The following is a 17,646-nucleotide window of genomic DNA, read 5'->3' as shown; positions in this document are numbered from 1 at the left end:
CCAACAGTCCTTAGATGAGTTGCCCAAATCCAGTAGAGTGGGCAAGACAACACAATCCCATGTGGCAACTGATCTTAAATATCTAGTAGTCCATGCACGGGTACCAAGACCTGGCTGCAGCAACAGATCCTAGCCCTACACAAGTCACAGTACCAACCAACAAGCCATACATGTGGCTTCGACTTCGTCCTCTCTTCAGATCAGCCCCCTGGATGGGCAGAAGTGCTCACACCCACCCCCTAAAACATTGCTCTAGATCAAAGTATGAAGAAGGTTCCAGAAGCCCAGTCTCCGGCTTGTCTACATGGGTTGGGTATTAGTGAAGCCCCTAGCAGAGAGGAACAAAGGCACACATGCCCCCACCAGATGCAGGACAGGAAATGCTAAAGTAGGCCAATGTAGCGCCCCTGAGATCCTCAGGGCACTACATGGAACTGTATCCTCTTGGGGATGCAGTACCTACCCCCTGGGACCTGGAGTACCAGTGCCGATTGCACCAAAAACACGACCAAAATCCTAGTTCTCCACTCCACACTGGGCATAGAGGGTTAACCATGTAAGGTGATGGTTGCCATGGGAACGAGTCCCTGGGTATAGCCAGCCTGGTGGGAGGGGTCAGTCAGTCGGTAGTGAGGAGAGAGTCGAGTAGCACACAGGAGAGGTGTGCGGACGTACCTGAGCTAGGTCCGTGTAACGGTGACCCCGGGAGCACAGGAGAGAGGTCGCCAGGACTTCACCGAACCAAATAATCCGGGGGCATCAGCAGTAAACTAGCATCGGGATTCGGACACTTACCTCCCCGCAGGGTCCGCACTGCCCGCAGTACGGAGGAGACTGTACACCAAAAAGGACAGTCAGGGCCCCCAAACGCTCCACGCTACGGGGACCCAATCAACTGAGTGTGCCGGGGACAGAGCACCCTGGGTCACTACATTGGCACTGGCTCTCCAAGGGACCTGAACCAGCAACTCCTGGATCCACAGTGAGTAGAGACTGGTAAAGACAATCTGGTGTGGTCTCAGTTCTTGCCCCCGTTACCTCTCCCAGGCACAGCCCTACCTGCGGAGGACCTACCATCACAGCTGCCACTACCACCAGCCCTGGGAGTACCCACATTCAGAAGCGGCGGTTCTCCATCATTAACCACAACCCGCAGATGGCTTCACATGACAAAAACTCTTATCCCCTCTGTAAATACCCCCCATTAACAAAAGGGGCTCAGGGCACAGGACCGGGCAACGGCCACCAGAGTGACATTCCCATTTGTTACTGCCCAGGACTGAGTATCCCAAATCCCTGGGCGCTACACCTACAATAACACTTACGGTTGCTCTTATTCATTCTTTGTCTGGACTGTTGCAACTATATTCTAATCAGTCTCCCTCTTACTAAACTCTCCCCTCTTCATTTCAGCCTAAATGCAGCAGCCAGGATTATATTCCTCTCCAACTAATACAAAAATGCCTCCACCTTGTCCCAGTCATTGCACTGGTTGCCCATCCACTACAGGGTACAATATAAATTATCACTCTCACACACAAAGCTCTCCACAGTTCTGCATCTCCCTACATCTACTCCCTCATCTCTATCACCGTAAAGGTGCCCTCTGTTCCCATAATGACCTATCAGTGACATCCTCTATAATCTGAACCTCCCACTCCTGTCTCAAAGACTTCTTGTGAGCTGCGCCTATTCTCTGGAATGCACTATCCAGGACAATTTGCTTAATTCTCAATACCCACAGTTACAAGCGTGCCCTTAAAATGCATTTCTTTAGACTTGCCCATAACCACCTCACTTATCTAGCTATTCCATCTTGCCTTTATAATAGTTCTTCAAAATGTAGTCCATTTATGCCCACTCCATGCACTTAGTAGCACTATATATCTGTACTTGTGCACATACTGGATGGTGAATAATCCAACAGAACCTTACTGGGACTGAATTCCCTATGTATTACTGTATATTGATGGCCGAACCATACAATCAAACTATTTTTACCATTTACCTTTTGTTCCTCCCGTATTTTTTCAAAGATTGCTTGCTCAGGAACCTCACTCCTCCTGGGATCGGTTGAATTGTGATATTCTGCAATGTATGATATTGTCTGTTTTTATCCCCTTTGAATGGTAAAGTGCTGCGGAATATGTTTGTACTATACAGTGTGTCCACCCATATCCTTATGACTCTCCGACCTGTGACTGTGGAGCAGATCGTCAAACTATCCAGCACATTGTTGAGGAGTGCCCCCTGAGATCCTACCATGGTGACAAAAAGGATTTCTATATTGTAAATGATAACGCTATTGCATATATAGAAAATCTTGATATTCAAATTTGATTTTTATCCTTTTGATATTTTTCAATCACTGTCTATTGTCTGGTGTTTATTTTTATATGATGGTAAGATATACGTTCATACGATTAAATAAATAAACCCATATCCTGTCCACCGCCATTAACTTGAGAACAGCGTCAGCTATAGGCATAGAAGTGGTATATCTAGGTTTAGTAAAGTAGCCATGCACTACGCAATGAAATCACCTATAGCACCACCTGGTGGAAAACAACGGAGTTAGTTTTTTATCTCGAAAACGGAACGAGATCGAGAAAAGAAGGGAATTTTGTTTACTTACCGTAAATTCCTTTTCTTCTAGCTCCTATTGGGAGACCCAGACAATTGGGTGTATAGCTTCTGCCTCTGGAGGCCACACAAAGTTATTACACTTTAAAAAGTGTAACCCCTCCCCTCTGCTATACACCCTCCCGTGCATCACGGGCCCCTCAGTTTTGGTACCAAAGCAGGAAGGAGGAAACTTATAAATTGGTCTAAGGTAAACTCAATCCGAAGGATGTTCGGAGAACTGAACCATTAACCAAAGAACAATTGAACATGAACAACATGTGTACACAAAAGAACAACAGCCCGAAGGGAACAGGGGCGGGTGCTGGGTCTCCCAATAGGAGCTAGAAGAAAAGGAATTTACGGTAAGTAAACAAAATTCCCTTCTTCTTTGTCGCTCCATTGGGAGACCCAGACAATTGGGATGTCCAAAAGCAATCCCTGGGTGGGTAACAGAATACCTCGATAAAAAGAGCCGGAAACCGGCCCCCTCTTACAGGTTGGCAATTGCCGCCTGAAGGACTTGCCTACCTAGGCTAGCCTCTGCCGAAGCATAGGCATGCACCTGATAGTGTTTTGTGAAGGTGTGCAGACTCGACCAGGTAGCCGCCTGACACACCTGCTGAGCCGTAGCCTGGTGCCGCAAAGCCCAGGACGCGCCTACGGCCCTGGTAGAATGGGCTTTAAGCCCTGAAGGAATCTGAAGCCCCGATGAACGGTAGGCTTCAAGAATCGGTTCCTTGATCCACCTAGCCAAGGTTGACTTGGAAGCCTGAGACCCCTTACGCTGGCCAGCGACAAGGACAAAGAGCGCATCCGAACGGCGCAGGGGCGCCGTGCGAGAAATGTAGATTCTGAGTGCTCTCACGAGGTCTAACAAGTGCAAATCCTTTTCACATTGGTGAACTGGATGAGGGCAAAAAGAAGGCAAGGAGATATCCTGATTGAGATGAAAAGGGGATACCACCTTGGGGAGAAATTCCGGGACCGGACGCAGGACCACCTTATCCTGGTGAAAGACCAGGAAGGGGACTTTGCATGACAGCGCTGCTAGCTCAGACACTCTCCTAAGTGAAGTGACTGCCACTAGGAAGGCCACTTTCTGTGAAAGGCGAGATAGAGAGATCTCCCGCATCGGCTCGAAAGGTGGCTTCTGGAGAGCCGTCAGCACCTTGTTAAGATCCCAGGGTTCTAGCGGACGCTTGTAAGGTGGGACTATGTGGCAAACTCCCTGCAGGAACGTGCGGACCTGCGAGAGTCTGGCTAGACGCTTTTGAAAAAACACTGAAAGCGCCGACACTTGTCCCTTGAGAGAGGCAAGAGACAAACCCTTGTCCAATCCTGATTGAAGAAAGGAAAGAAAAGTGGGCAATGCAAACGGCCAGGGAGCAAAACCCCTATCCGAGCACCAAGCTAAGAAGATCTTCCAAGTCCTGTGGTAGATCTTGGCGGACGTTGATTTCCTGGCCTGTCTCATGGTGGCAATGACATCTTGAGACAAACCTGATGACGCTAGGAGCCAAGACTCAATGGCCACACAGTCAGGTTGAGGGCCGCAGAATTCAGATGGAAAAATGGCCCTTGAGACAGCAAGTCTGGTCGGTCTGGGAGTGCCCACGGTTGCCCCACCGTGAGGTGCCACAGATCCGGGTACCACGACCTCCTCGGCCAGTCTGGAGCGACGAGGATGGCGCGGCTGCAGTCGGACCTGATCTTGCGTAACACTCTGGGCAGAAGTGCCAGAGGGGGAAATACATAGGGTAGTCGAAACTGCGACCAGTCCTGAACTAACGCATCTGCCGCCAGCGCCCTGTGATCCTGAGACCGTGCCATGAATGCCGGGACTTTGTTGTTGTGCCGAGACGCCATTAGATCGACGTCCGGCGTTCCCCAGCGGCAACAGATCTCTTGAAACACGTCCGGGTGAAGAGACCATTCCCCTGCGTCCATGCCCTGGCGACTGAGAAAGTCTGCTTCCCAGTTTTCTACGCCCGGGATGTGAACTGCGGAGATGGTGGAGGCTGTGGCTTCCGCCCACAGCAGAATCCGCCGAACCTCTTGGAATGCTTGACGACTGCGTGTGCCGCCTTGGTGGTTGATGTATGCGACCGCCGTGGCGTTGTCTGATTGTATTCGGATCTGTCTGCCCTCCAGCCACCGCTGGAACGCCTGTAGGGCTAGATACACTGCCCTTATCTCCAGAACATTGATCTGCAGGGCGGACTCCGTCGGAGTCAAGGTTCCCTGAGCCCTGTGGTGGAGGAAGACCGCTCCCCACCCTGACAGGCTCGCGTCTGTCGTGACCACAGCCCAGGATGGGGGCAGGAAGGATTTTCCCTTCGACAAAGAAGTGGGAAGAAGCCACCACTGAAGGGAGGTTTTGGCTGCTCTTGACAGGGAAACGTTCCTGTCTAGTGACGTCGACCTCTTGTCCCATTTGCGGAGAATGTCCCACTGAAGTGGACGCAGATGAAACTGCGCAAAGGGAACTGCTTCCATTGCTGCCACCATCTTCCCTAGGAAGTGCATAAGGCGTCTCAAGGAGTGTGACTGACCCTGAAGAAGAGATTGGACCCCTGTCTGTAGTGAACGCTGTTTGTCCAGCGGAAGCTTCACTATCGCTGACAGAGTATGAAACTCCATGCCGAGGTAAGTCAGGGATTGGGTCGGTGTCAATTTTGACTTTGGGAAATTGATGATCCACCCGAACCTCTGGAGAGTCTCCAGGGCAATGGTCAGGCTGTGCTGGCAAGCCACCCAGGAGGGTGCCTTGACTAGGAGATCATCTAAGTAAGGGATCACCGAGTGGCCCTGAGAGTGTAGGACCGCCACCACTGTTGCCATGATCTTGGTGAAGACCCGTGGGGCTGTCGCCAAGCCGAAAGGCAGTGCCACGAACTGAAGGTGTTCGTCCCCAATGGCGAAACGCAGGAAGCGTTGATGTTCGGGTGCGATCGGCACATGGAGATAAGCATCCTTGATGTCTATTGATGCTAGGAAGTCTCCTTGTGACATTGAGGCGATGACCGAGCGGAGAGATTCCATCCGAAACCTTCTGGTGCTGACATGCTTGTTGAGCAGTTTGAGGTCTAGAACGGGACGGAAAGATCCGTCCTTTTTTGGCACCACGAACAAGTTGGAGTAGAAGCCGTGACCATGTTCCTGAGGGGGAACGGGAATCACCACTCCTTCTGCCTTCAGAGCATTCACCGCCTGAAAAAGTGCCGCTGCCCGCTCTGGGGGCGGAGATGTTGTGAAGAAACGAGTTGGAGGACGAGAGCTGAACTCTATCCTGTAACCGTGAGACAGAATGTCTCTCACCCATCGGTCTTGGACATGTGGCCACCAGGCGTCGCAAAAGCGGGAGAGCCTGCCACCGACCGAGGATGCGTTTTGGGGAGGCCGAGAGTCATGAAGAGGCCGCCTTAGTGGCGGTGCCTCCGGCGGTCTTTTTAGGCCGTGACTTAGACCGCCATGCAGAAGGGTTCCTCTGGCCCTTCCCCGACCTGTTTGACGTGGAGGAATGTGACTTGGCCGAAGGCCGAAAGGACTGAAACCTCGATTGAAACTTTCGCTGTTGAGGTTTGTTTTATTTAGACTGGGGTAAGGACGAGTCCTTTCCCTTGGATTGTTTAATAATCTCGTCCAATTGCTCGCCAAACAAACGGTCGCCAGAAAATGGCAAACCGGTTAAGAATTTCTTGGAGGCAGAGTCTGCCTTCCATTCACGTAGCCACATGGCTCTGCGGACTGCCACCGAATTGGCGGATGCTACCGCTGAACGGCTCACCGAGTCCAGGACGGCGTTCATGGCGTAGGACGAAAAAGCCGACGCCTGAGAAGTCAGAGACACAACCTGCGGAGTAGCGGTGCGTGTGACCGCAGTAATCTCAGACAGACAAGCTGAGATAGCTTGGAGCGCCCACACCGCCGCGAATGCCGGAGCAAAAGATGCTCCTATGGCCTCATAGATGGATTTCATCATGAGCTCTATCTGCCTGTCAGTGGCATCCTTGAGGGATGAGCCATCTGCCACTGAAACCACAGATCTGGCCGCCAGCCTAGAGACTGGAGGATCCACTTTTGGACACTGAGCCCAACCCTTCACTACTTCTGGGGGGAAGGGATAACGTGTGTCATTAAGGCGCTTAGTAAAGCGCTTGTCCGGGTATGCTCTGTGCTTCTGAACAGCATCCCTGAAATTAGAGTGATCGACAAAGGCACTCCGTGTACGTTTGGGAAACCGAAACTGGTGTTTCTCCTGCTGTGAAGCCGCCTCCTCTACAGTTGGAGTTGGAGGAGAAATTTCTAGCACCTGGTTGATGGACGCTATAAGGTCATTTACTATGGCGTCCCCTTCAGGTGTATCTAGATTGAGAGCACCGTCAGGGTCTGAGCCCTGAGCTGCGCCTTCCTCTTCATCCTCTAGAGAGTCCTCATGCTGAGACCCTGAGCAGCGTGATGAAGTGGAGGAAGGTCCCCAGCGAGCCCGCTTCACCGGTCTGGGACTGCGGTTCGAGTCGGAGTCCTCACCGTGGGACCTATGTGTCACCTCAGGAGCAGATTGCTGCGCCAACTGATGGGGACCTGGGGACGAAGAACGCACAGTGCCCTGCATCTGTGTTGTTGGTCTGGACTGCAAGGCTTCTAGTATCTTAGCAGACCATTTGTCCATAGACTGAGCCATGGACTGTGAAAGCGACTCAGACAGTTTGTCAGCCAAAACTGCAAACTCTGTCCCTGTCACCTGGACAGTGGGAACAGGTGTCTCTACCTGAGCCGGGGGACCCACCAGTGCCTGAGGCTCCGGCTGAGTGAGTGTCACAGGGGCCGAGCATTGCACACAATGAGGGTAGGTGGAACCTGCAGGTAGCATTGCCGCACATGAGGTACAGGTTGCAAAATAAGCCTGTGCCTTGGTACCCTTGCTCTTTGCGGATGACATGTTGTTGTCCTCCAAGAGATAAGTAAGGGAGCACCGTGATCACTGAGGGATATATAAATAGCCTCAAGTTAACAGTACAGCCGAACCTGTATACACAAACGAGATATATATATATATATACAGTTCGGCAGTCTGGGGGGTCCAGCACCGGCAGACCGGTGTGGCTTACCAACCGCTCTGTGTGGCCACCAGATTCCCTGCCCCGGGTCTCCCTCAGCTGCAGCCAGAAGTTCTCCACCGCAGAATGTGCTGAAAAAAATGGCTGACGGCGTTCTCAGAGGAGGAGGGAGGCGTGGGCGTAGTCACAAAAGTGCGGGAATCTGGTGCCCCAGCGTGAGTAGTGAGGAGGGCGGAGGACAGCTCAGTGTACTCCAGCCCTCACTGTCGGCGTCATACCGACCGTCCCGCCCTTTTCCCTGACTGGCAGGCCTGGGGGCGGGAGAATACTGTACTAGGCCGCAAAAGCCGGGGACTAAAGTTAAAACCGCGGCCGGCCCGCAGTGCACGGTCGGCGCGGTAGTCCCGGATCCATTCCCACGCCGCAGTCGCTGCAGCGTCTGGGCCTAAGGCGCTTTATGCGCCGTCCCAACGGGAACACAGAGTACCTGTGGATGCAGGGCCATGTCCCTGACGATACTCCGTCTCCTGTCCGGCAGATTCCCCCAGGGGCTGCGGAGGGAGACCGGTCCCAGTGTCTGGATGACCGGATAGGATCCCACTTCCCCAGAGCCCCTAAGGGATGGGGAAGGAAAGCGGCATGTGGCTCCAGCCTGTGTACCCGCAATGGGTACCTCAACCTTAACAACACCGCCGACCTGAGTGGGGTGAGAAGGGAGCATGCCGGGGGCCCCATAGGGGCCCTCTTTTCTTCCATCCGATAAAGTCAGCAGCTGCTGCTGACTAAAAACGTGGAGCTTGCGTGAATGTGTGCCTCCTTCAACACAAAGCAAAAAACTGAGGGGCCCGTGATGCACGGGAGGGTGTATAGCAGAGGGGAGGGGTTACACTTTTTAAAGTGTAATTACTTTGTGTGGCCTCCAGAGGCAGAAGCTATACACCCAATTCTCTGGGTCTCCCAATGGAGCGACAAAGAAAAAGTGAATTACAAAGTTGTAGGGCATCATCAATTCAATACGAATCAACACCTTGCATACAGAAATGCTATGATTAGAACGTATGAAACTCACAAAGCTGCGGACATGAAGCAATACCTCATGGAGACCTTCCTACAAGTCATTGGGTATGATGGCTGTGTGGAGTGGCCTCCACGCTCACCTGACCTGGCCCCATTGGACTCCTTTCTGTGAGGTCACATCAAACAGCAGGTGTATGCGACCCCTCCACCAACATTGCAGGAGCTACGACGACGTATCACAAATGCTTGTGCAAACGTGTCACCTACCATATTGCACAATGTGCAGCAAGATACAGTATGCTGTCCAGAGTCCAGCTGTGCATTGCAGCTGACGGGGTCCACTTTGAGCATCAAAGTTAAATGAGCGTCATATGCGTGACCAGCATTCAATGTTTTTTGGGGCGGGGGTGGTGTCATGGGTTTCATATCATAGCATTTCTGTACGCAAGTTGTCGATTCGTATTGAATTGATGATGCCCTACAACTTTGTAATTCACTTTTTTTCTCTATCTCTTTCCATTTTCGAGATAAAAATGCTAACTCCGTTGTTTTCCACCTGGTGGCGCTATAGGTGGTTTCATTGCGTAGCGCATGGCTACTTTACTATACCTAGACACCACTTCTATGCCTAAAGCTGCCGCCGTTCTCAAGTAAATGGCGACTGTATAAAAATTATTATATATTCCACATGTTTTTATTATTTTAAACACATTTGCTTCCTTTCAGTTCTTGCAACAAGAAACAATCCGACAAAAAGAAGAGTCTCAGAAGTTGCAGCAGAAGCAAGAACAAGAACTGCAGAAGTTCAAGGAACATCTAGAAGAGACGTGCAGAGAGCTGGTGCAGATACAGGTAAAGCCACATTGTCAAAAGCAGACATTTTTTAAAACTCCTGTGCATGTAGAGGATTATACATTTATTCTATAGGCAGCATCTAGGATTGGTTTAAAGAGGACCATTTAACAATTTTATGTTGAACTGGACACACGCAAAATGTTTATTATTTTGCCCCTCTGTTGCAGAGATATTAGGCTACATGTGCACGCTGCAGTTTTTGTTGCTTTTTTGTCACTTTTTTTGGTGCAGTTTTGTTGTAAGTTCTGACTTCCCAGCAGTCTATGAGAATTCAGATTTGCAATTTATTTGACACAAACTTCTGACAAAAAAAAATGCAGCATGTTCATTCTTCTTGCTTTCTTGTCTCAGTTTTGTCACACTCTCTATACTGACAAACACTTGCAGTCAGGATTGACAAAAGCTCCAGAAGCAAGGACTAGGGGAAACTATATGTAACTGGGTAAGGAATTAGCTAAAAGATGGGAAACAAAGAGTAGTCATAAATGGTGCATTCTCTAAATGGGCTATGGTCAGCAGTGGGGGCCGCAGGGATCTGTGCTAGGACCGATTCTTTTTAATCTCTTTATTAATGACCTTGTGGATGGGATTGATAGTAAAGTGTCAGTCTTTGCTGATGACACCAAACTATGTAGGATATAAAAAACTGACCTTGATAGTGTAATATTACAAAAAAGATCTGGATAAGATGTCAGAATGGGCAGATACTTGGCAAATGAGATTTAATGTTGATAAATGTAAAGTAATGCACCTAGGACGGAGTAATCCCATAACTGCATATACATTAAATGGAAGTAAACTCGGGACTACAGAACAGGAGAAGGACTTGGGTATTCTCATTACAAATAAGCTGAGCAGCAGCACGCAATGTCAGGCAGCAGCTGCTAAAGGAAACAAGATTTTAGGGTGTATAAAAAGAGAAATTAGATTCCGCGATCCCAATGTATTGTTACCCCTCTATAAATCACTTGTAAGGCCACATCTGGAATATGGGATCCAGTTTTGTGCTCCACATTTTAAGAAGGACATTCAGAAGCTAGAGTCAGTTCAAACGTGGCAACTAGATTATTACAAGGAATGGAGGCCTCACATATGACAGGTTGAAAAAGTTAGATATGTTTAGCTTAGAAAAAAATATACTTTATATATATATATATATATATATATATATATATATATATATATAATACATGTGTGGTCAATATAAAGGACTGGCACATGACACTTTTCTTCCAAAGACAATACTAAGGACCAGGGGGCATACACTGCGCGTGGAAGAAAAGCGATTCCGGCAGCTAAATAGGAAAGCGTTCTTTACAGTTAGAGCAGTCAGACTGTGGAATGCCGACCACAAGAGGTAGTAACGGCAGATACTAGAACAGCTTTTAAAAACGGGCTGGATGATTTCCTCAGTACGCACAACATTGTTGGTCATAAGTCACTTGGGGACAAAATGTAGAATTAGCGGAGGAAGGTTGAACTAGATGGACCTAGGTCTTTTTTCAACCTATGTAACTATGTAAAATAAAAAGCAACAAAAAAAGCATCAAAAATTCACCTACATTACAAGCGTTTGTTTTGACATTTCCAGGCTCTGTGTTTTGGTTGCAGTTTGGGTGCAGAACAAAACTGCAGTGTGCACATGTAGCCTTAGAGATCAAAGTATTTGGAACCTAATCAGTTATATATTTTAATTTTTTTTAAATCCATGTGAGCATTACCAGAGAGATTTCACTGGGGGGGGGTGTTCTACTGCCTCTCTCAGACACTGACCAATCATAAACAGACAGCAATACATAGAAGAAGAAGGGAATTTTGTTACTTACCGTAAATTCCTTTTCTTCTAGCTCCTATTGGGAGACCCAGACGATTGGGTGTATAGCACTGCCTCCGGAGGCCACACAAAGCAATTACACTAAAAAGTGTAAGGCCCCCTCCCCTTCTGGCTATACACCCCCAGTGGGATCACTGGCTCACCAGTTTTAGTGCAAAAGCAAGAAGGAGGAAAGCCAATAACTGGTTTAAACAAATTCACTCCGAAGTAACGTCGGAGAACTGAAAAACCATTCAACATGAACAACATGTGTACCCGAAAAACCACCAAAAATCCCGAAGGACAACAGGGCGGGTGCTGGGTCTCCCAATAGGAGCTAGAAGAAAAGGAATTTACGGTAAGTAACAAAATTCCCTTCTTCTTCGGCGCTCCATTGGGAGACCCAGACGATTGGGACGTCCAAAAGCTGTCCCTGGGTGGGTAAAGAAATACCTCATGTTAGAGCTGCAAAGACAGCCCTCCCCTACGGGGAGGCAACTGCCGCCTGCAGGACTCTTCTACCTAGGCTGGCGTCCGCCGAAGCATAGGTATGCACCTGATAATGTTTGGTGAAAGTGTGCAGACTCGACCAGGTAGCTGCCTGGCACACCTGTTGAGCCGTAGCCTGGTGTCGTAATGCCCAGGACGCACCCACGGCTCTGGTAGAATGGGCCTTCAGCCCTGATGGAACCGGAAGCCCAGCAGAACGGTAGGCTTCAAGAATTGGTTCTTTGATCCATCGAGCCAGGGTGGCTTTGTAAGCCTGCGACCCCTTGCGCTGGCCAGCGACAAGGACAAAGAGTGCATCAGAGCGGCGCAGGGGCGCCGTGCGGGAAATGTAGATTCTGAGTGCTCTCACCAGATCTAACAAATGTAAATCCTTTTCATACCGGTGAACCGGATGAGGACAAAAAGAAGGTAAGGAGATATCCTGATTAATATGAAACGAGGATACTACCTTAGGGAGAAACTCCTGAATGGGGCGCAGCACTACCTTATCCTGGTGGACCACCAGGAAGGGAGCCTTGGATGACAGCGCCGCTAGCTCAGACACTCTCCGAAGAGACGTGATCGCTACCAGAAAGGCCACTTTCCGTGATAGTCGAGAGAGTGAAACATCCGTCAGAGACTCGAAAGGCGGCTTCTGGAGAGCAACTAGTACCCTGTTCAGATCCCATGGATCTAACGGCCGCTCGTACGGGGGGACGATATGACCAAACCCCCTGCAGGAACGTGCGTACCTGCGGACGTCGTGCTAGACGCTTCTGAAAAAAACACCAATAGCGCCGAGACTTGCCCTTTAAGGGAGCCGAGCGACAAGCCCTTTTCCAACCCAGATTGCAGGAAGGAAAGAAAAGTAGGCAATGCCAATGGCCAGGGGGACACTCCTTGTACAGAGCACCAGTAAAAGAAAATCTTCCACTTCCGTGGTAGATCTTAGCAGACGTGGGCTTCATAGCCTGTCTCATGGTGGCAACGACCCCGTGGGATAATCCTGAGGACACTAGGATCTAGGACGCAATGGCCACACAGTAGGTTCAGGGCCGTAGAATTCAGATGGAAAAACGGCCCTTGGGACAGTAAGTCTGGCCGGTCTGGTAGTGCCCACGGTTGACCGACCGTGAGATGCCTGTCGCCAGAGCTCTTTGATCGTCATGAAAACCGGGACCTTGCTGTTGTGCCGATTCATGAAACCCGTCCGGGTGCAGAGACCATTCTCCTGCGTCCACGCCCTGGTGACTGAGGAAGTCTGCTTCCCAGTTTTTTACGCCCGGGATGTGAACTGCGGATATGGTGTATGCTCTGTCTTCCACCCCTAGCAGAATCCGGCGGACTTCCTGGGAGGCTCGCCGACTGCGTAGTCCGCCTTGGTGGTTGATGTATGCCACCGCTGTGGATTGTCCGACTGAATTCGGATCTGTTTGCCTTCCAGCCACTGCAGGAAGTCTTGCAGGGCCATATGCACTGCCCAGAGCTCCAGACAATTGATCTGAAGAGTGGACTCCTCTGAAGAGAGTCCTTGATCGTCTGAGAAAGGGGGACGTTCCTGTGTAGGGACATCGACTTCCCCTCCCATTAGCGAAGAATGTTCTATTGAAGTGGACGCAGATGAAACTGCGTGAAAGGGACTGCCTCTGGATGAGGTGTCTCCTTGAAGGAGAGACTGCACCCCCGTCTGTAGTGACCGCTGTTTGTCCAGTGGAAGCTTCACCATCGCTGAGAGAGTGTGAAACCCGAAGCTAAGATATGCCAGTGATTGGGTTTAACTTTGAAAAGTTGAGGACCCACCCGAAACTCTGGGAAGTCTCCAGCGCCATGTTCAGGCTGTGTTGGCATGCCTCTTAAAAGAGTGCCTTGACAAGTAGATGGTCTAAGTAAGGGATCACAGGGTGACCCTGAGAGTGCGGGAGTGGTCCCACTGCTGCCATGAACTTGGTGAAAACCCGTGGGGCTGTCGCCAGACCGAAGGGTAGGGCTACGAACCGAAGATGCTCGTCTTCAATAACGAATCGTAGCAAACGCCGGTGCTCTGGAGCAATCGGCACGTGGAGATAAGCATCCTGATGTCTATTGATGCTAGGAAATCTCCTTGAGACATTGAGGCAATGACGGAGCGGAGGGATTCCATCCGGAACCGCCTGGTTTTCACGTGCTTGTTGAGCAGTTTAAGGTCCAGAACGGAACGGAAGGAGTCGTCCTATTTTGTCACCCCGACCAGATCGGAGTAAAAAGTGTCTCTTGTTCCTGAGGAGGAACCGGGATTACGACTCCTACTGCCTGCAGAAGAGCCTCGGCTCGGCCGGTGAGGAAGTTTTTGCGACAAACTGTCTCTCACCCACCGGCCATTGACCTGTGGCAGTTAAATGTCGCTAAAGCGGGGGAGTCTGCCACCGACCGCGGACGCGGAGAGAGAGGGCTGAAAGTCATGAGGAAACCGCCTTGGTAGCGGTTCCTCCGGCTGCCTTCTCCGGGCGTGATTGAGCCCGCCAGGAACCTGCGCCCCTCTGAGCCTTTTGAGTCCTGTTGGACGAGGGCAATTGGGACGTGCCCAAGCCTGGGAAGGACCGAAACCTCGACTGTCCCTTCTCCTGATGGGTCTTGTTTGATAGCTGGGGTAAGGAAGACTCCGTACCCTTGGACAGTTGAATGATTTAATCCAACCGCTCACGAAACAGTCTGTCACCAGATAAAGGCAATCTGGTTAAGCACTTTTGTGGAAGCAGCCTCTGCTCCAATCCCTTAACACTAGGAGCGTAACAACACGGAGTTGGCGGACGCCACTGACGTACGGCTCGTAGAGTCCAGGACAGCATAAACAGCTTGAGTCGCAATGCCGACATTGCGAGGTGAAGGACGCTACTGCGGCCAAGATGTACATGTGACCGCGTCCCTCTGTGCAATACTAGCTGAAATAGCTTGGAGTGCCTGTATGGCTGCGAATGCCGGGGCAACCGACCCGCCGATAGGGCTATCTGTCTGTCAATGGCATCTTTAAGTGAAGTCCCATCTTCCACTGCAACTATAGATCTAGCCGCAAGCCTGGAGATTGGGGGATCCACCCTTGGAGCGCCTGAGCACGTCAGGGGGGAAGAGACAACGCGTATCTTCAATACGGTTGGAGAAACGCTTATCGGGATAAGCGTGGTGTTCCTGGACTGCTTCTCTGGAGTCAGAGTGACCAGAAAAGTACTCAATATACGCTTGAGATACCGAAATAGGGATTTCTTCTGCTGTGAAGCTGACCCCTCCACTGGAGGAGTTGAGGGAGAAATACCCAACCTTCCATTGATGGACGCTATAAGATTATTCACTATAGCGTCACCATCCGGTGTATCCGGATTGAGAGCGGTCTCAGGATCAGAGTCCTGAACAGCTACGTCTGCCTCATCATACAGAGAGTACTGTGATGAAGTCGAGGGCCGTTCTTAGGGAGCTCGCTTAGGCCGTCTGGGACTGTCGTCCGTGTCAGAGCCTGCACCCTGGGATGCATGGGACCCTCCTGGAGCCATGATTTGTTTCGAAATCAGGGTGGCCAGGGGCATTGGATCAACATTGCCCAAGGTCTGTCTGGACTGCAAAGTCTGTAAGATGTTAGTCATAGCCACAGACAATATATCAGCGGAAACTGCAACTCCGTCCCTGTCCCTGGACAGGGATCACAGGTGGTTCTTTTGGCCACCTGTAGCAGAGACCCCGTTGAGTAATTGCACACACTGGGGGTCCTGGAACAGTCGCATGCAGTACAAGCAGCATAGAAAGCCTGTGCCTTGGCACCCATGTTTTTTTTTTTTTTTTTGCTGTTGCTGTCTAGCCATCTAGGAGCATTAGCCAAGAATAGCGACCGTACAGTGCAATGTATAGCATACAAGCATGAAGTACAATAAACACTTCAGCACATGCAGTACAAGGAGCATAGAAAGCCTGTGCCTTGGCACCTTTGCTTTTCTGCTGCCGTTGTCTAGTTATTCAGGAGCATTAGCCAGGAAAAGCGACATACAGTGAATGTATAGCATACAAGCATGAAAATAACCACTGCAGCACATGCAATCCAAGCAGCATTGAAAGCTTGTGCCTTAGCACCCTTGCTTTTCTGCTGCTGTTGTCTAGTCATCAAGGAGCATTAGCCAAGAATAGCGACATGCAGTGAATGTACAAGCATGAAAATAAACTCTGCAGTACATGCAATCCAAGCAGCATTGAAAGCTTGTGCCTTAGCACCATTGCTGTTTGCTGCCGCTGTCTAGCCATCTAGGCGGGTAGACAGCCAAGAATAGCCCTTACAGTGCAATGTAAAGCATACAAGCATAAAGGACACATGACACTGCAGCACATGCAAGACAAGCAGCATATAGAGTCTGTGCTTTAGCACCCCTGATCTTTTGCTGCTGTTTCTAGGTCTGCATCCTGAATAGCGACCGTACAAAAGTACAACAGGACACTTCGGCATTAGTGGGTCAGCACTTTAGTTGCCGCTTACCGCCCGCACAAAAGCGGGTGTGTGGCGCCGGAATCCTGTGCTGGTAGCTCAGTGTCTCCGTTTTCCCGCTCTGCGTGCCGGAATGGCTGCCGGCGTCCAGAGGAGAGGGGCGGGCCGAGGGCGTGCCCGAGACAAGAGCGGGAACCCGGCGCCCACTGTGTCTAGTAAAGGGGGCTGGAGAATGCAAATAAGGCTCCAGCCCTCGGCGCTGCTATAGAACAGCGTCTCTCCCTGTCCCTGAGTGACAGGGTGGGGGCGGGAACGAAGCGGCGCTAGGCCGCAAAAGCCGGGGACTAAAGTTAGAAGCGCCGCCGCCGTAAAAGCGCGGTCGGCGCGTCCCCGGCGCACTACAAGTCGCAGCTGCGCCGCCGCTCCAGGGGCGGTCGGCGCGGCGGCCCCCACACGTAAAGTCCCCCAGTAATCTGCAGGGACTATAAGCCCAGCGCACAGCGCTACAGTCCCCGGCGCACTAGCACACCCAGCAAGCCTGGAGTGTGCGTGGCCTGCCATACGGGGACACAGAGTACCTGAAAGTTGCAGGGCCTTGTCCCTGAACGGCACTCCCGCTCCACATCCAGCAGGTTCTATGGGTCTGTGGATGGAGCCCGGCCTCAGGGCTTGGTGGCCGGAAAGATCCCACTTCCTCAGAGCCCCTCAGGGGGATGGGGAAGGAAAACAGCATGTGGGCTCCAGCCTCCGTACCAGCAATGGGTACCTCAACCTTACAAACCGCAAGTGGGGTGAGAAGGGAGCATGCTGGGGGCCCTAGTATGGGCCCTCTTTTCTTCCATCCGATATAGTCAGCAGCTACTGCTGACTGAACAGTGGAGCTTATGCATGGATGTCTGACCTCCTTCGCACAAAGCAGAAAACTGGTGAGCCAGTGATCCCACTGGGGGTGTATAGCCAGAAGGGGAGGGGCCTTACACTTTTTAGTGTAATTGCTTTGTGTGGCCTCCGGAGGCAGTACTATACACCCAATCGTCTGGGTCTCCCAATGGAGCGCCGAAGAAAGAAGAGCACGCCCCCACAATAGCTTAGAACAGGCTCAGTGTGAGACTAAGGCTGGGGTTGTTCCAGGCGCGCTCCGTCCCAGAAGTGGTTGGACCGCTCAGATCCGGACACCGCCGCTCGGGTGGCTCGAGGGTCTCCGGACCTGGGGGCTCAGGGGGGGGTCGCGCCGGTACAAACTGAAGGAGTTATTTACTAGGGAGTGTAAGTAGTTTGTGACACCACCCGTGGTGTACGATAATGGGGAGTACCGCCGCTGCCATTGGGAGTACCCGGGGCGATGGAGT

At 51.0% G+C, this 17,646-nt stretch overlaps 1 protein-coding gene across 1 annotated transcript in view; it reads left to right on the top strand.

Annotated features, from left to right (window-relative positions):
* The window catches only part of LOC142304134 (uncharacterized), a 189,807-nt gene that overhangs the window by 160,423 nt on the left and 11,738 nt on the right, over positions 1–17,646 (top strand). Inside the window, exon 16 of the mRNA XM_075346200.1 lies at positions 9,429–9,554. Within this exon, the coding sequence (XP_075202315.1) occupies positions 9,429–9,554 (126 nt within the window). The remainder of the gene's footprint in view (positions 1–9,428; positions 9,555–17,646) is intronic.

Source organism: Anomaloglossus baeobatrachus, chromosome 4 (genome assembly GCF_048569485.1).
Source record: "Anomaloglossus baeobatrachus isolate aAnoBae1 chromosome 4, aAnoBae1.hap1, whole genome shotgun sequence".
Lineage (NCBI taxonomy): Eukaryota > Metazoa > Chordata > Amphibia > Anura > Aromobatidae > Anomaloglossus > Anomaloglossus baeobatrachus.
Note: the sequence above shows the minus strand (reverse complement) of the source record. Positions and strands in the feature narration are given on the sequence as shown.